The sequence below is a fragment of the Strigops habroptila genome, chromosome 10 (genome assembly GCF_004027225.2).
Source record: "Strigops habroptila isolate Jane chromosome 10, bStrHab1.2.pri, whole genome shotgun sequence".
Lineage (NCBI taxonomy): Eukaryota > Metazoa > Chordata > Aves > Psittaciformes > Psittacidae > Strigops > Strigops habroptila.
Window position 1 is genome coordinate 25,520,015 of NC_046359.1, and position 19,079 is coordinate 25,539,093.

The 19,079-nt window shown below is 41.7% G+C and overlaps 2 protein-coding genes across 2 annotated transcripts in view; one reads left to right on the plus strand and one right to left on the minus strand.

Annotated features, from left to right (window-relative positions):
* Positions 1–13,640, plus strand: part of GLP1R (glucagon like peptide 1 receptor) — an 88,779-nt gene extending 75,139 nt beyond the window's left edge. Inside the window, exons 9-13 of the mRNA XM_030499750.1 lie at positions 587–656; positions 1,364–1,452; positions 4,893–5,031; positions 5,923–5,964; positions 10,598–13,640. Of these exons, the coding sequence (XP_030355610.1) occupies positions 587–656; positions 1,364–1,452; positions 4,893–5,031; positions 5,923–5,964; positions 10,598–10,765 (508 nt within the window). The 3' untranslated portion in view covers positions 10,766–13,640. The remainder of the gene's footprint in view (positions 1–586; positions 657–1,363; positions 1,453–4,892; positions 5,032–5,922; positions 5,965–10,597) is intronic.
* An 87-nt stretch (positions 13,641–13,727) lies between these two features.
* On the minus strand, positions 13,728–16,048 carry SAYSD1 (SAYSVFN motif domain containing 1). The gene is made up of 2 exons (XM_030499751.1): positions 15,873–16,048; positions 13,728–15,782 (listed from the first exon to the last, which is right to left on the minus strand). The coding sequence occupies exons 1-2, from the start codon at positions 16,017–16,019 to the stop codon at positions 15,489–15,491; spliced, it is 441 nt and encodes a 146-aa protein (XP_030355611.1). The 5' UTR covers positions 16,020–16,048; the 3' UTR covers positions 13,728–15,488.
* Positions 16,049–19,079: the final 3,031 nt, after the last annotated feature.

Consider the following 19,079-nt stretch of genomic DNA (forward strand, 5'->3'; position numbering starts at 1 on the left):
TGCTGCCTTAATTGCTTTCTCCTGGTTGAAATTAGTAGGTCCTTTTGAAAATAAGGACAAATAAAATAGATGACTGATCTAAATACTGATATGAGGAAAGTGGTGGTAGGTAGTGGGATAATTACTAACTGTACTAACAAACAGTTAAATAAGATGTCCTGGCAGTGGAGACTGAAAAGTAATAAAAGATAATGCTGAAAGAGAAGAATAGGAACCATGCAGGAAAGGTCTGACTCAAACAGGTTCCCCCCCTTTCAGGTTCCTTTCAGCCACATGACAAATCTGACCTTGATTTTAATGGAGTGAATCCACAATTAAAGGATGATAATTCATAGCCATTAGTGCACAAGAAAGGCTGGTGAGTAGTATCCAGCTGGATTATGATAGCTTCAGTAGTACAAAGCATTCACTGTTTCTAAGAAGCAACTGCATCTGTTTCCATGTCAGCATGATGTGCTTTTCTGGTATCTAGTCCTCAATATTGTTCTCCATCTGCATCACTGTGACAGAATGAAAAGTGGGAGATTTTAGTAATGTACTGAAACTTTTTCTTCCTGTCTCCTTTTTTCTTTTGACACCTTCCTAGTTGCTGGACCAGAAATTATAACATGAATTACTGGTTGATCATCAGACTGCCCATTCTCATTGCCATTGGGGTGAGTATGGGGCACATGAAGCGAGCTGGCAGATTTCCATGAGAAAATGACATGATATAGCACAAAGAGCATATGTGCACATGGCTGTTGTACATGTCCGAAGCCTAATAACCTCTGAGGGTATTGACATCTTTTTTCAGAAATGTGATTTTATGAAATCAAACTGGTTTCTGTCACTGGAATTCCCAACTAGCATTTTGTTTGTTTAATTTGGGCACACACTGTCCTGTTATAGTGGCAGCACATGATGGCAAAACAGCATGCTGCAGCAATCCAGTTAACTCCCCCATGTGCAGGAAGCTATGGCAGGTAGTGGAGAGAGGAAGAAGATAATATTCCAGGTATTGGTGTACAGAAGAGCAACAAATAGAGGGATTGTGGAGAAATGCCACATTCTGCAGCCGTAATACTGTGTCAGTCTCAGATCTCCAGACAAGGCAAATGGGGCAGCCCACACCTTTATTGTGTCTCACTCCCCAAAGATCCCCTGCTTTGTTTAGTGCACTGCCTATGTTTTCAAAGGTGAGTTGTGCATTTGCAGAGAATATCTTTAGAGCACAATTCCTTAGCAAGAAGTTGAGTTCCATGGCGAATTCTGCAGCTGCAGAATAGTAGAATGCACAGGGACCTACACATGCATCCACAAACCAGCTTTTTTGAACATGTGTTTCTTGATGATGATACAATTCCTTCTTTCATTTCTCCAGGTAAATTTCCTGATCTTTATCAGAGTGATATGCATCATCATCTCCAAACTACAGGCTAATTTGATGTGCAAAACTGACATAAAATGCAGGTATGTCAAATATTGGTCTGACATTTTTTATGCCCATCAAAATGGAAGACAAATGGTAGACAAAGAGGTACATGAAAGGAGTGGATTGACAGAGGTGGTTAAAGATCACAGCTCTTGAGTAATGCACAGGTGTGGTGTCACACATTTGTATGGCTGCTTGGACAGTCAGTCCCCAGAAAAGCCTCCTGGTGGAGCCAGGGCAGGTGTTATAAACAGAAGGCTTGATCACCGAGTTTGTCACTTTACAGTCTTCCATAATACGGGGTGAATATTAATTAAGCAGATATTTTTTAAATACTTGCAGTGTATGCAAATACTGGATGTGAATGTCCTTGGATGTGTCCAGAGGAGGGCATCAAAGCTGGTGAAAGGGCTGGTAGGAATGTCCCATGGGGAGCAGCTGAGGACTTTGGGATTGTCTAGTTTGGAGAAAATGAGGCTGAGAGGAGACCTCATTGTTCTCTACAGCTTCCTGAGGAGGGCAAGTGGAGAGGGAGGTGTTGATCTCTTCTCACAGATATCCAATGATAGGATGTGTGGGAATGGTTCAAACCTGTGTCGGGAGGTTTAGACTGGACATTAGGAAGCTTTTTTTTTTTTTTTTTACCAAGAAAGTGGTCAAACCCTGGACCGCTCTTCCTCAAGACTGGGTCAATGCCCTAAGCCTGTCAGTGTTTAAGAGGCGTTTGGACGATGCCCTTAATGACATGCTTTAACTTCTCATCAGTCCTGAATTGCTCAGGCAGTTGGACTAGGTGATTGTTGTGGGTGCCTTCCAACTGAAACAATCTATTCAGTCCTATTCTAATTTGAAAAAAACTAATATGAGTGTTATATTATTATTACTGTTTTATAGAAATTGAAGCTTTCTGTTCAATGAAGAGCAAGATGGGTAATTTTGAGTATTACTCCTTGTTCTTCTTGCCAATTGTTATTAGGACAAACTTTCAATCTTGAATGCATAGGATGTTTCAAGAGAGATGTGAGGGCTATCAGAGAAACAATCAATTTTTACTTTGTAGGCTTCACCCTGTCAGTCTGTATTCTTCCTGGTTTTTTTAACCACCTTGCTGAGATTCATGGTCACATCCTTCATTTCTGCATCTTGGAAAATACTTTTGTATTGCAGGCTGAAAAATAACATAGAAATAACTAGTTAGCTATTGAATTAACAAGTTTGGAGCTACATGCTGTGGTGGCTGGACTTTACTGGTAGTTGACTTAAAGTTGGGTATTTCAATACTGCAGTCTTCTAAGCTAGACACTGTGTGTATTTTCATGTATTCTCATCAGAGAATAGAGTTGCCTTTGTATGTTACCTACCTTCTTTACCTCGTGAAATTTTGGAAATCCTAATGCATGTTAGGGCTTAAAGCAGAGTAAAGGACTTTGCTTTCATGCGTGTTCTTTGGGGATTTTTTACGATGTGATATTTATTTGCCAGGGTAAAATTTGCAGTGGTGGAAGGGGGGGATTTTCCAGTTCTGATGGCTTGAAGCCACTTAGAAGTCTGACTGTAAATTTACAGGGAGGGCTTTCTCCTGTGCCCTCTTGACTTCTGCAAGCAGCAGGAAGGTCTGATGAGCCATTTCTCAGAGGTGCGTGTTCATTGATTTCTTCAATGTTGCATGTTCAAATCTTTATCAGAAAGGATTTACCAGCACAGAGCCTTCTTCACTGATGAAGACTATAGTCTTGTTGGTCTGTCCAGAGGATAGGGGTTATAGCCAGAAGCTTTAGAGAAGGTCATTGGTATGCTTCTGATGATAACAAGACCAGTCGTGCGAGATTACTGTATCAGAATTCCCTTCACCCCTTATTTTATGGTCAGAGACACTGGAAAAGATTTTTGATGAAGGGAAGACCAGAACTGCTATGGCTCGAATGTGGTTATTTTTGACAAGGACAAGTCTAGTGCCCCAGTAAGACACTAAGATAAGCTAAGATACATTTATGTATAGAAAGGAGTAACAAGTTTTGCTCTCAGGACTAGTCTTCCTTCACCTCTCTCCTGTTGCCCATTCATTTGATGAAGAGAGAGAGCTCACTGTTCAGTATGGCAGCAAATCCTTTTTCTCTATAGAAGGACAGAGTTGTGAAGAACCTTCTCGCCTTGTTCAGGGAAAATATTTTCTTTAGGGAGGTCTTAATTATTCAGAAGCCTTTTCAATAGACTTTGTATGGCTTCCTGTTTAAGGCAGAGCTCTCCAATTATCCCATCTAGAGCAAATAGCATTCATTAAATAAGCCAGGGGATTGCTGTGCACCTGCACAACTCACTTTTTCTACCCAGGTGGTGTCTCCAGAGCCAATTCAGCATCAGTCCTCCTGCTTCTACCTCTATCTCAGGCAGGTGGTGTAGAGCAGAGCCTCCACCACAAGAGTTGCTGGTAAGCTGCTCATTTAAACAAGCTCTCTACCCTAAATGCAGTGGTTGCCTAGCTCCACTAGAGATCTGCATTTCTACTTACCCGTGTGTGTAAACTGTTGAATTTCAATAGTTGCTTTGATTCACCATCCTTCAGTCCTTGCATATCAAAGACATTGGCAGGCCAGTGGATGGGTTGACAGGAGCTTTACGCTTGGTATGTAGTAACCCCACACAGCAGTACAGGATGGGCACTGACTGGGGAGAAAGCAACTTTACAGAAGACCCAGGGATGCTTTCATTATCCTGTTGGGTGGCTAGCATGTATGTCTATCAAAAGAGAATGAAGGACCCTTCTTGTGAATGTTTTCCTGTGGTTGTATCCCTGAGCATTGCTCTCTCACAGGTGAAAAATGTTTTATTTCAGGTTGGTTTGTCCTTTGCTAGCTGTGTCTTTTAACTTGCCATTTAAATCATGGAGTTATAACTCACTTTAAGACAGTTTAACTGCTTTTATGAAGTGTTCTGCAGTTACGATTAGTTACAATGTTCTGAAGATTTAACACACCATAGAGGTGGGAAGGAATAGCGTGTACTACACCCTTTGCTAAGATATTTTTTTAAATATTCCAATTATTAATAGATTACTTCTTTCAGGCCATCAACAAGGTAGGTTTTGGTCATCTTTCTCACTTACAGATTGGGAAAAGGATACACAAGAAGACATCTCAGGTACAAGAAAGCACATGGCCTTCTCCTGCGTTTGGAAGATTTTCCAGGTGAAATACAGCCAATAGCTGAACAGAGAGCTTTGCTCTTAGCAAGAAGTGGTCTGCAGTGAGTTGCAGGGACAGTTAAAATATGTGGAAACCTATTAAGCTTATTTTGGGGGATTTTTTTTTTTTCCTGCAGCCTCTGGAGGAGGACTGTGCAACACAAAGTGGTGCAGTGACTTACCAATGTCGACAGTGTGTCAGAAGTAAAATGCAGAAACTGTGACTCCCAGTGATCACTGGGCTCAACAGTGATCTACTCAGCAGCATTATTTTTTATTCTTTCTTTGTGATCTTAGGCTGGCCAAGTCTACGTTGACTCTGATTCCGCTGCTGGGGACCCATGAAGTCATCTTTGCCTTTATTACTGATGAGCATGCCAGAGGGATGCTGCGCTTTGTTAAGCTTTTCACTGAACTGTCTTTTGCTTCTTTCCAGGTATCAGCATCGTGCCCATATGCATGAGATATTTTTTAACTGCTGTTTGGGGACCTGCTTTCTCTCTCATTCATTGCATGTTCCCTGTTCTTTATATTTCTCAATTTACTGCTGGATATTACAGGATTACGACAGTGGAAGGGAAAAGTATGAGGACTAATTTTTAATAGCCAACTTAGATGTTAGTGTCATGTACTCTTATTTTCAATGTTCTTAAATTGACCACAATAAACCGGTATTCCTATCCATGTATTAATATCTACTTCCTATGGGACATCTCAAGGCAATAATGAAATTGTCTGTGATTTCCTGTAATTGTATAATGGCATTGCTGAAAGCAAATTTTGTGCTTTCTCTGGTGTTTTTGATACTCCTTGGAAAATCTGTGCTGTAAGAGGTAACTGTCTACAGCTATAACCGCATATGAGGAGGATGTAGGTTTACTGTGAGGTTTTTTTTTTAGCTGTTGCCTTAGGTAAGGCCATTTCAAGAGTCTCCTTGTCTAAAGGAATCATTATTCTAGTTTCCCTGCCCACTCACTCATTCCCTTTTATCAAGCACAAAACTGTATTTAAGATCACCATGAATTGTTCACTTATAAAGTATTTATAACTTGAAACCAGGTAAGGAAAAAGAAGAGAAAAGGTATCTTTAGAAAAAAATAATAGGTTGAAGAAACATTAACACCTTTCTCCCAAGATTGTGCGCTTTGAGGTGTAGTTTGGTCAAATCTCTCCTCTGCCATCAGAACTGGGAGGGACCAGAGATTGTCTCCATCCCTCAGTCTTGTATGGGACATGCCATTGTGGAGCTTCTAGCCCTCTGCAAGTTTATTTGGCAAGGTGAGGGAATTGCTCTGCTCACTGCTTTTCTGGTTTTTGTTGATTTCAGGGGCTGATGGTTGCAATTCTCTACTGTTTCATCAATAACGAGGTAAGAGACGCACTAGTTGTGCCAGTTTGCCTTATCAGCATCCACTATAGGGAAAGGAAACTGCAAATGATCTTGAACTGCTAAATTTGCCTTGTTCAGGACTTTCACTTTTTTTACAGACCCGCCTCTGTTCAGCAACAAAGGATAACTCCTCGGACAAATGTTGTTGGAAGGAATTCAGGCAGTATAATTTAGGGCCACTATTTGTAGATATGAAATCTTGCAAATTGTCTTGCTCACAATCGTACAGTTTGCACTGCTAAAGCTTTTATTAAGAATTATAGCTGCTTTTCTTAATCTGTCTCATAGTCCTTCTTATTTGCTTGTTTTGGGGAATGCGGGAGTAGACCCTGTTTTATTCTGAGAACTCAGCTCAGATGAGGCTGATGTGGTTGGGGAGTGCTGTTGGCTAATGCTGGTACAGTTTGGTTTTGTTTGGTTTCCGTGTGGCCCAGCTACTTGGAGACATCATTGCTTTCTCATTCAAACTGAACTTCATGGAGTGGTGAGCTCACCCACAGGTCTAGAAGAAATGCAGCCAGGGCTTTGAGTTAATTGATTGCAAGTACTGTCTTCTATGGCTTCTGCTGAATCCCAGCCCTGTTGGGGGAAAGACTGTTTTTCTGATTTACTACTGCAGGAATCTCATGTTACCTTGCAAGCGATTATTCATTCAGCAGCCAGGTTTGCAAGGCAAGCAAACACTACTAATTTGGCAGTACATTAATAAGTTTACTGCACATCAATGTGTTTTACACTCATGCTAAATCTACTCTACTAAGTCTACTAAACATGACATGGTAATTCAAGATCACCTATTGAGAGATAAGCCTCACTAAGGAATTAGAATCAACGGAATAATGTTCTACTCGTGTCATTACGGCCAGGCTGAAGTCAACAGAAAAGCAGCAGGCATTCTAAATTAAGCCCTGCAGGAGACTGTTCACTTTTGTAGTTTGTGGGTAAGATTTTGTTTAAGTTGATGTGTTAATTGTACTGCTTACGAAAGTCAGAGTTGCGTAGCAGCAGGGTCTGCTCAAGCGTGAATAGGAGAATATTTGTTTCAAATCTCTTGTACAGCTTTACAGGTATACTTTAATCCCAAAATGCAGCACTGTCTGCTGGTGCATTACGTATTTCTTTTGATTCACTCTGGCCTTTGCTCGTACATTCCCTACGCAACTGCAGCCAGGCCTCTCATGAGTAATGCCCAATCAGTCATTTCTTCCATGTGATACAAGGGCAAAATTACATCATAGCCCAAACTTTATTACAAACCCTGAAACATAGGCTTGTTTCATTTGAGGGAACTTACTGTGAAGTAGCCTACCTACATTTCTAAGAGGTCCTCCAAATCTTTTGTTGCTATAGTTCTCTTGTCTTTGTAATGTAATTCATAAAACCTAACTACAGTGTGCTCAGCTTCACAGAAGGCTGACAGACAATCTAGGATTAATTATTTTGCTTGTTCCAACCCTTGCTGAAAGAAAGGAGCAAGATTTTGTCAAGCTCAGTCATCGGCATCAAAAAATAAATCCATGTAAAGAGTTCGATTAGGTCAAGTCTCTTCTATTTCTTTCCTAAACTTTATGAGAAATTTTCCTAAGCTAAACGATAAACTGTTTTTCTTCTGACAGACTGTATATGCCCGAAGATTATCCTTGTTTGCAATACGGTCTGTATTTTTATTTTTGTCTGTGACTCATTGACTTCCTTTTTTTTTCCTTAACCATACAGAATGAAAGTTTTTTGCAAGTTCTGGTGCCAGATCAAGAGTAGAAATAAAGTTAGAATTGAGATTAATATCCTTTTCTAGCTTCTATTTACAGAATAACATTAAAGTATGTTCATATTTCAGTCATATTTCACTGGAAAGATTGGATTATCTCTGATACTGCTCTGAAGCCAATAGCAGGGTCTCATCAGGGTTATCACCAATGTTATCTGCAAAATAAGCTGGCTTAGTATGACCAGTTTTTCTGCAGTTAGTGTTGCTTTCTGTAAGAAATATTCTAAACCACAGAGATGCTGCCTCTTTCCACCTGAATTAGCTTAAGCTGGTTCAGGTTTCGTTCTCTATAGTCTTCCTATTAAAATGGAAATACACTTCACTCTCTTCAACCTTAAAGAATCTGCCCTTACTCCAGGACTCCTGATTTTTTTTTAATTACTGCCCAATGTTCTCTTTTTAATTTCTTTTCATTCTCTATACAGACCATCCATTGAACTCCCCCACCAACTCCATTCTATCCCATTTCAGACCTACTTTCCTTTCTCTATGATTTGATGAGGTTTTTTGCAAAAGTTTCAGTTTTTTGTAATTGGATTACAGATTCATTGCCACACTCTCAACACCCTTGCCCATTAGCTGCATTAAGCTCAATCAGCTGTTCTCTGTGAGGTCTTCTCTGTCTTTAAGCTCCTTGACCATCTTTTCCAAGTTCTCATACCTCTTCCCTTTCTCTTTCAAAATACGCTATATAAAAATCTTCCTTCTTCCCCTTTCTCGTGGGAGCTTTGTTCATGATTCCCTTTTCCCTGCAGAGCTTATTTCTGGGGACTCTTACCCACACATGGAAGTCACTAGGCTAATTATTTTGCTGAAAGATCTGTAGATCTACTTCTGTGCTCAAGAACAGCCTCTTCAGAAAATAATTCTTAACTTACTCCCTTGGTCATGCATTCACAGTCTAAGACAAAACCCAATTCAACACGGACAGCAGAGCTGCTCTTTACCCTTTTCCTAACCTCTAGAGAGAAAACTAATAGTCTGTCATTCAGAGCAATTCCTAAGATGGATCCATTCCTATAGTCTTTTATTCAGGTCTTCCCATTCACTTCATCTCAGTCTTGCAGGCTATTTGTATCATAGCTCTAGGATACAGCCTGTCATGTCCAGCCAGATTGAAGACTCATTTCCTCCCTTTGGCTGATTCTAAGATACCTATTTCTATTGCTTATTGACTTACTCACTCAGCAAGTATGTTCATGCTTTCTCTCAGGATCTGCCTGTAAATGTCTACACTGTTTTTTCCTAGTGCTGACTACTAAAGCAACTGTTTTCCATGCCCTCAAAAGGTATCAAATACTGGGCTGGTAATACAGTTGATTCTTCTCCTGCAGATAGTATGGTCCCTGCATTTCACTATTGCCTTTTCTGTCATGCTGTTCTCCCTCATTCTTCTGTCCCAAGCTATCCCAGACACACTCTTTTTCTGGTGTCTTTGTGCAGCTTTTGACACAACAACCCTGAGTTATTATGGTAAAATACAAGCGTCTATCTCAGCATCTTTCCTTCTGTCCCATTTGGTTGTGGTACTGGAGGAACAGATTCCGTTGTCAGAAATGCAGATGTGCAGCTGGTTCCCACCAGGACGTTATTCAGGATGAGGGCTGTAGTCCAGAGCTGACGCTGCTAGAGATAACCACCAAGGGAAGACAATTGTGTGTGTAAGGCTCTGCTCCTTTTTTAGGGTGGCCTCCTGGGTTCACTGTTTCACAATGAACAAGCAAAGAAGACAGACATAGAGCAGCTGGTTCCCTAGGAAGTTTCCCCTGAGTATGAAGGTTTCAGAAGCCTGGGTATGATGACAAGCCTGTGCTGAAACAGCCATCAACCCATTCAGTCTCTTGGTGGTCAGTAACAGACCTTAAAAGGAAAAAAAAAGGAACTCTCCAGAGAAGGCTCACTTGAGTGGCCCTCTTATAGTGAATGTACTTCCAGACTGAAGTACACACCATAATGAATTGATTATTGTAGTTGTACTCCTGCCTTTTCCTGGAGTAAAAAAGGTTCCATTTTATGTCCTCTGCCTTAATATGTTAAAAGCTAATGGAGGTTCTTACTTCAGTCAAATAGCAAGAACTTTGCCCATGGAACAGAAAGATCTAAATTCTGTTCTTGTTTAGCAGTTACAAGACCCTGGATAAACTTCCAAATGAGTACAGAGGTTACACAGTTTAACCCAGAACCTGTGACTGGATGAGCATATTCTGTAGCTTTTAAAAAAGCTGGTATCAGGAGCAAGATATTGTAATTGCTATTTAAAAAGGAGGGGAAAAGTACAGTCTTTAATGTGCTTAATTGTTGTTTTTTCAATTCTGAATAAATCTTTAATTTTTTATGGAATAAAAACCTCTGTGTATATTCAAAGAACAAAAATAATCCAATACATAATACTGTTTAAACCAAACCAAAAGTTAGAACAGAACCCTTAAGAATACCTGTGGTGACAGTACTGAGCAGGAAGCTAGTCTTTTCAGTCATTTCCTGGCTGATAAGCAAAATCAACTTAATTGTTAGTACCGGTAGGGCATAGAGTACATTCAGTATTGCAGCTGAATACAATTTAGAATAAAATAATGAAAGTAAGATTTCCTGGTGCATAAAAGAGCTTTATTTCTACAAGTAAAAGTGAATGCCGTCATTATTTTAAACATGGAATACCTTATAATGGACTAATGAGATAATTGGATAATTTGAAGCAATAATATTGCAGGTTTGAAGCATTGCCAGCTTTTTTCAGTAGTATGGTATCGTTATTTTTATTTTGCTCTTTTGTTCTTTTTGGAGTCATTTAAAGATCTGAAGTCCTATATTTATTCCTTTTGTTTCCTTCTTTGTTTCTGTTAGGTTCAGATGGAGTTTCGGAAAAGCTGGGAGCGCTGGAGATTGGAACATCTGTATGTCCAGAGAGACTGCAGTATGAAACCTCTGAAGTGTCCAGCCAATAGCATCAGTAGTGGAGGCACGGTAGGCAGTACTGTCTACGCTGCCACTTGTCATGCCACATTCAGCTAAGATTTTTGCAGGTGAATCAGACTGAGAACCATGAACTGTGTAATATACCTGAAACCCCTTAAATACCCAAGCAAGTGGCTTAAGTATGCCATCTCCAGCAAGAAACTTAAGCATATGCTGCTCATTGCCTGCAGGCTGTTGGACAAAGGTTTTTAGGGAAAGCAATCTGCTAATGTAATCAACACATCAGAGGAAAAATTTGTCATGTCTAAAGTAAGTTAAAAGAGATCTTCCTGTTTGCACATAAGGCCTCCAGGTGTTCAAAACTTAAGCATAGCATTGATCCAGTCTGAAACCACGGGGTCAATGGCTCATTACTGTTGAGTGGGCAAGCAGAGTGATTGACTGATTAAATTACAAGGATACAGAGTATGATTATTGCCAAAAAATATATTTAGACTTTTATGGGGATAGGGTAAGGTGTAGCACCAGTTTTTGGAGAGAAAAAGAAACAAACCAAAAAAAAAAAAAAAACAAAAACCCAAAACTTAGTGGGACGCAACTTGTGTTTTAGGGAAGAATCAGTTTTGTAGTAAAAGTTTCCCAAAGCTAAAGTTGAAGATGATGCTTAGCTGTTTTCTGGGTAGGAGAAGAACAGCATTGTGAAGGTCTATCAGTACAGCAGGTAGCATGGCATACATTTCTGAATTATTTTTTTAAGCTTCACTTGAAAATAAATAAACCAAAACAAGTATGTGGTAGGGGCCTCTTCTGCTATTAATAGGTGTGCATCGTCTCTATTGACATGGGTGGGAATAGCTCCTGAATGCACAGCCCTTCTGTTTTTACATAGGTTCTCTGTAAAGGCACACAGGTGTTAGTTAGCAGGGACAGGAAAGTGACTTGTCCTTCAAGAGGACATTTCTTTCTAAGCTACACTCTGCTTCTTGTGGGTGCAAACATACGGAAGTCAGCTTGTGGCCACAGCTGCTCTTAGCAGAATTCACCTACTTGGAAAAGATGCGGTAGTTCATGGTGTAGGCTTGCTTTTCTGCTCCAGCCTCGTTATTTTTCTCCAGACGGGAGATACCCGCCGGGGGCTGTGCTGGGGCTGGTGGGACGGATGCGGGTTCAGGACGACGGACAGCTCCCGTGGCCTGCCTGCCCGAGCTGGGCTGGGCTGGGCTGCCCTGCTGCTCCTCTTCCTCCTCTCCAGCCTGCCTGCCATCGGCGGGATTCAGAAAATACCCCCCAAACTATCCTAAACTCAATGGACTTTTGTCTGTTTGTTTAAAACTGAGAGGGCTCTGGCAGTGAATGCATCTACCCCCCCATGACGTTTACAAGAGTTGCTGGGGAAAACCAGCAGTACCTTTACAAGCAGAATGTGATCCACTGCATCACTTAATAGCAAGTTTTAAAGATCTTTACTCAGCTGTTATTCGGGCTTCCTTTACAACAAAGAGGCAAGGTGCCAAAGACTAGCTCTGAGAACATCCCCATCTATAGACTTCTTGTAGTAACTAACTTTCATGGCACAGCAGTTAAGACTTTTCAGCAGAGTTAAAAAAAAAACCAACCAAACAAACAAAACCCTAAATATTTCCAAGTCTCTCTTGTACTTGTGTTCACCGCCCTCATTGCCAAAAAAGTGGACTGGATATTCTGGGGTGTAATTCAGTATCTTTCCTGCCTGAAGCTAGATTGCTTTGCATAGGATTATTTAATCATTGTATTAGAATCCAGATTGCCAACAGGGTGGATTAGTTTTGCAATCATCAGGTTAGAATTGAATTAGAAAGGGATGTGTTACCTTCTTCTATAATGCTTGTAATTGAGCTCCGGGGTGGGAAATCAGACATGTTTGTAGAAATCCACCACAGTTCTCAGGCTGGCTTATGTACTTTTAGCATGCTGGCTTCAACCTGAGCCACTTCCAGGCCTTCCCAATTTTGGCTGCAGAGCTGACCTTGGAATGAAGCACCTCAGGTTCTTCTGTAAATTGAGCAACCAGCTTCTATGTTGTGTGACCATCTATACAACACAATACCCGAGTACCACATGTGCATGTTAACTGCTGTTCTACAACTTAATTAGCTTCTTGTACATAAAGACTATGCTTGATGTTTCCATTTAACATCTACCCTTGAGTGCTTTGAATAGGGAAAGACTGATAAAGTTAATAACTGGTAGGTGAAAAGGCAGCATGATGACAGATGAAATTTACAGTTGTATGATAATATGATAATGCACACTGGAGAGAATAATTTCACTCATGAATATTCAAGAGTGGGTGCTAGTTTTCCAGGGCCCTGCTTAGTTGTGTGCAAACCTGGAAAAAAAGAGTTTCTGCTACTTCTGCAACCGTTAGCAAGATGGTAGTTTTGCTATGACAACAGGAAGTTATGGAAGTGTTTTAACTCACTACTATGCTGGAAAAGGTACACATAACAAATGAAATAGGACTGACATAGGAATAGAGAATATTTATATGCGTGGTAGCAAACCTGTACTTAGTTGCTGTCACAAGATTGTTTCAACAGTTTGACGTGCTTTTGTGTTACTAGGCTCTTCTTGTCCCTCCTAGTCACTTAACAGAGGGCTTTGGGCCCACAACAACAGCTCCAGCACCAGATGTCAAACTTCTGCCTTGTTAGAATACAAGAGAAAAATAAAATGACAAAGTGAGATCTTAGCCCAGCAGAGGGTTGTAGTGGATTTTTCCCCCCGCCTCTCTGATTAACTTCTCACATCTTCAAACCTTTTTAAATCCCCTCCAAGGGAGGGAACGACTCAGTGAGAGTAACTGCTACCAAAGCAGAATTTATTTTGAGAAATCATGTATTTTGAGAATTACTTTCAGCAAGGCCTAAATACCAATTTCTCCATCATACTTTATCTACCTACTTCAGTAAAACCTCTTGCAAGCCTTTGTTATTTTTCAAGCTGTTTCCATTTCAGAATTTATAATGTGATTTGAGTATCATGAAATAAGCAAACCAACACAAAGCACTGGAGCAGATGAAGTGTGTGAATTTTTATTTCCTGTGCCTTTCAGCTTCATGCTCACTTATTGTGGCAACTTGTTTCATGAAGCATTAAATAGAAGAGTCTATAAATTCACATGGACATAACTAGAGTTTGTAGCAAATTAAAACTTTACTTCCAGCATTGCTGCTATAATTTTATAATTTCATGGATGTTACCTTGTATTTAATATTTATTTGCATGTATTTCTTTGTTTTGAAAAACACGGAATCAAACTGTACAAGATGTCAGAACATCAACTCCCTATAAACACTATGCTGATGTTTTTATCCTTGTGAATAAAGTTTCAACTCAAAAAATTCTGTCACTCATGTATTTAAGTATCACCTGACTACTACTTACTCCGCAATTAGAATACTTTTTAAGAATGGAAAGACTCACAATTCATGGTTCTTCTAAGGAAACAAAGCTTTGTATTTGCAACTTTCTCTCCAAAGAGGCTTTTGAACCTGCAGGGGCTGTGTTAATCAAAACCAAAATGCAACATTTTATTTGTAAAGAGTCAGGAGTTGGTAGGAATAGTGAGAACTCTTGAGGGTTTTTTTTTACCAAAGGATGGCAAAATATGTGCAAATCCCAAAATTCTGTGCTCACCTTTAAGTAGCAACATTTGGAATTTATACATCAGACCAATTCAGAAGCTGAGAGTGCTATGAAAAGCTACTGAGAGATGGCTGACAGTGTTAAACACACTACTTGTGCTTTAATCTATTATTCTCTTTCCAGTCCTATTAAATTCAAAATAACTCTTCCTTTAGTTTCCCCAACCAATAAAGAAACTTGTAAGTCAAGCCTGAACACTGTGTGCAACTGTGACAATAGAAAAGGCATAAGGAAACAGGATTTGAAAGACCAATTTGTGACTCAACTCAGTTCTCAGAGGCACAATTTCTACCAGTTGCTCTTCACTATGACTTAATAGTAATGATTTAATACATTAATCTACATATTAAAAATACCAGTGGCTCATACAAGAACACCACCTCATAGGTTCTGCGATGGTACTGAGAAGCACTATCAACTGTGCTGTGCTAAAAGGACTGTATCCAGTGACAGGGCAAATCCCCTTCCGAGGGCCTCTTGCGTTTCCATGTTTGCTGCACACTCATCCTAAGTTTCTTCCAAAATGATGGTTAAACCCCCGCATTTTATTACATGCTAGGAACAATAATGTCTTTTTTTGCTTATAAATGATAAAAGCTGTTAATATAAAGCAAACAGGGAACTTGCATTAAAATCAGATGTTTGTTTGTATCAGATGAAAGACATGAGTGCAAACAGAACCAGCACCCAATTTTAGGTATACTGTTTCACGACTTTTCTTCAGAAAGAGGATTCTAGCTACTGCTGGGAAGAAAAGCAGTTGTCCATTCCTCTAAAGGTGCCGTCAAACACCAGCCTTCCTGTTACCAGTGCCAAAGGTCACCAGGAGCCGAAATTCACCAGCTGACTCACTGACAGCTGTGAGGAGGCCGTGCCTCCCGCTGCACCAGCAGCACAACCCCGGGGACGGGGGCGGTTTGCTGCCGGCTGCCCAGCCCCAGCTCCCCCCGGAAACGAGACCGACGCGCACACTTTGCGACGGCTTTATTCGGGACCGGCCCGGGCCTCGGGAAACCCCGCCAGGAGAAAGGCACAAGCGGCGTTTTGCACAGAAATAACGCGCTTTCCCCCTTCATGAGGTCCATGGTACAGGGGGTGAAGGTAGCAGGGGCCCCACCAGCCGGGCCAGTCGCTACCTCCCGGCGGCGGGCCGGTAATACAGCTCCCGCTCCAGCTGCTCGACCGTCAGCGTCCCGGGGATGGAGACGCAGCCGGGGTTAAAGACGGAGTATGCGCTCAGCTCTCCCTGCCGCCGCCCGGCGGGGCCGCGGGTACCGGCGTACATCCAGTACAGCAGGGAGAGGACGAAGTAGGGCAGCCCCAGCTCCAGCTCCACGAACAACGCCAGCAGCACCGCCCACAGCAGCACCTTCAGCACCAGCAGCAGACTCGCCGACACCGGAGCCACCGCCTCGCCGGGAGGGGCCTGTGGAGGCGGCAACGAGACGCAGCGTCAGAGACCAACTCGCCGCCACACCGCCCCGCCCCTCTCCTCCCCTCGCACCTCAGCGCTCACCTGACCGCCGCCGCTCGGACCCGCCGCGGCGGCCTCCCGCTGTCCCTCGGCGGCCTCCGGGGCCGCGGCCTTTCCCGGCGGCCCCGCGGGGCGCGGCGACCGGGCGGCGCGGAACTGGGCCAGGCGCCGCTCCACGGTGGCAGACATGGCCGCCCGCGCCTGCGCAGGGGCCGTGCAACGGCTCCGGGGTGGGGCCGAGGAACGACCCTGCGGGGCGGGCCCAGGGTGCGGCTGGGTCGGGTGGAAACCGGGGCTGGGAGGCTGGGACGTCTGTCACGGCACCGCGGGCGCTCGAAGGGGCTGAAGCTCGCTGTAGGGAGCCAGAGGTAATCGGCTGTGCGCTGCCCTTCCTTTTCTGGATTCATAGCGGAGCCAGCCGTTTAGCTCTGGAGAAAAGCTGTACATCACCAAAGGCATTCCCCTTTGTGGGTTGTTTTGTTTTGTTTTCGTATTTAAAACTTACTTAATGACTAATACTGACACCAAAAAGAAAAGGGAAAAGATAGAAGGAAGCATGGGGGTGACCAAAACCAAGATGAACGAGGCATTAGCAGCCAGGGTGATCAGCAGGGTTTGTGTTGGGTGCTGGAGTGGCCATTTTAGAGCTGTGCTGAGCAGCCCGGGCAGGGTCAGCATGGAGGAGGAGGAGGAGAAGGAGAAAGAAGTGAAGGGCACCCACCTGTGCTGGGCATGGCCAGCACGCCCATGCTCAGTGGGGCGAGAGAAGCCAGGGCTTGCCCCGGGCCACCTGCTCCTGGCTATGGAGGAGTGTGTGGTGGGGTCTCTCCAATGCAGGCGTGGAGGCCTCTCCAGTGTCCCTTGGCACGGGTGTCTGCTAAAACCAGGCCAGTTCATCCTGCTTTCTCTTTAAACATTAAAATCAGGAAAACCAGCTCTGTCACATCATCTTTCAGCTAGTAGTACAGCCAAGAAATAGAAATGTATTTACCAGAGCTGGCTCTTAGCCTCAGGAGTAAAATATTTATCATTCTGCAGCAGTAATGGTTAGCAATGAGACATCATTTCATCCTGCAGTGCCATTTCCAGTTACTTATAGCTTTCAGAGAAGTGACCTTTAGGGCTGAATATCTCATGCATGTGTCAGCTCAGAACTTAATATGAGAAGTCTAATAAAAATCAATTTGGGTGTTCTTAAGTTATCTTAATGTGGAAAAAATTGTGTTTTTTCCAGCCAAATAATTTTTCAAATGCCTATTTTGTGCTCGGTTACAAAATAACTTTCTTTTAACCTTCCAACTTTGCAAAAAGCGCCACAATGAATGACATTTTTCTCTTTATTTGTGGCAATTTGATTTTGAAATAAGTCCAAAATATTTTAAGATAGCCTGCACAAGGCATTATTTTATTTTGATTTTTTTTTTTTCCTTCCTCTTGTACTACTGCTCATGAAAACAGTTCCTCCAAAAAGTGCTGGGTAATTCCACACATTATGTTCTGCATGCATCATTAGTCAAACTAATAGTTATACCTGAGCTTAATACCACCTTTGCAAGCTGCACCCAGTGATTCACATGCTCTCAGCTAATATTAAAAATTTACTAGTTTTAGTATGTATTTGCTATCGTGCATACAAATAGCTATCTTATGGCTGTGTCGGGGTACCTATATTGGCATGTGTTGAGACACATGTAAAAGTGTGCCATGAATCGTGCCTTTGAAGTCTAAGAGCTCTACAGCAACCTCAGCTGTAAATGAGTGTTACGCTGCAGACAAATACCTAACAAATTTGTATCTATCTATAAAGTCTTAGATGATTTGAATATATCCTGGTTTTAAACAAACAGCTTCATAGAATAGACAATTTGTTTATTTAACAAACCATCTGGACAATTTATTCCCTACTCTTAATGCTTATAGAGGTCCTGAGCAGTTCACCAAGCCCAATCTTTGGCTCCTCAGGCAGTGGTTGGGTGGGCAGGGAGGGCAGGGAGGGCATGGAGAGCTCAAGGAACACTTCTCTGTGACTCTTGAGTCGCTTCATGCCTTCCTTACCTACATATGAGAAAAAAAAAAAAATGACTGTAGTCTTTTCATAGGTGTGAGACCATGAGCCAAGTGTTTCTCCCCTTTGCTGCAGCTAAGTAAATGATTAATCAAAAATATCTGGTGCTTCTGGTAGATCTCTCATGCTTCATTCTTGGTAACTGACATTCTGGAACTGCTCATCAACTTTTAGGAAGCAGCATTAAAATAACTTGAAAAACTTGTGATTATTTTAACTTGGTTTCATGCTAAATCATAATGGTAATGTCTATAATATAAAGAAGCCCACATGCGTATTTCTCTCAAGAAGAAAACCTCTCATTCTTTATATATTTCCACTTTTAACAATTTTGAAACCCCTTATCCCAGCTATCATCTTTTCATTATATTTTAATATTTATGATACAGAAGAATCTTTGAATTCTGTTCTCAGCCAATTATCACCAGCCTAAAGGACTACTTTTTCAGTTCTTGGGAACTTCTAAAACATTAGGAACCTTGGCTATGGCACTCCATCAGCAAGAGAACTGAAAAAGATGACGTGGCTCAGTGGTTTGGAGTGTTGTTGCTTACTTCCTACAGCTGCAGATATCTGTTCATGTGTACCACCTTTTTCAGATATCACCACTAATCAAGTCACATTAATTCTTTTGATGGATTAATCTAATTCACTGACAGGAGCTTTCTCCTTCATGAGATAAGCATCCACACACACACTGACTTGCTAAGTGCTATTAATGCAGACAGAAGGGCAGCCCATTATTAATATAACAACCTAGCTTAATTAGTTCAATGGAGCTGAGGGAGCATTAGCTTTAGTTGTTGAGGTCTTGGAGAACATGTACAAAATAGATTGAAGTGCACAGACTCATACTTGTCTAATTCCATACAGAGCTTTCTGCATAGCCATTTACTAATCAATTCTAAACTGCAGGGAAGAACTACTTCCTTTGTAAGAAATGGTCATTAATTTTCCTTCTTAAAATAGCAGCATAAGGGTACTTTGCCTTTAGACACAAAGGAAATTTTTTGTCTGCCTTTTTATTGCACTGGTTTAGGTTCTGAATCATACATTTTCCCATCTGTGTAGTTTCAAAATGCGTACATTGGTATATTCGGCAGTGCATGCTAAAAGGTGCTGAGAGACTAGTACTTATGTTACTGCTTTATACACTGAAATGTTCTATATTTAAACACATTAAA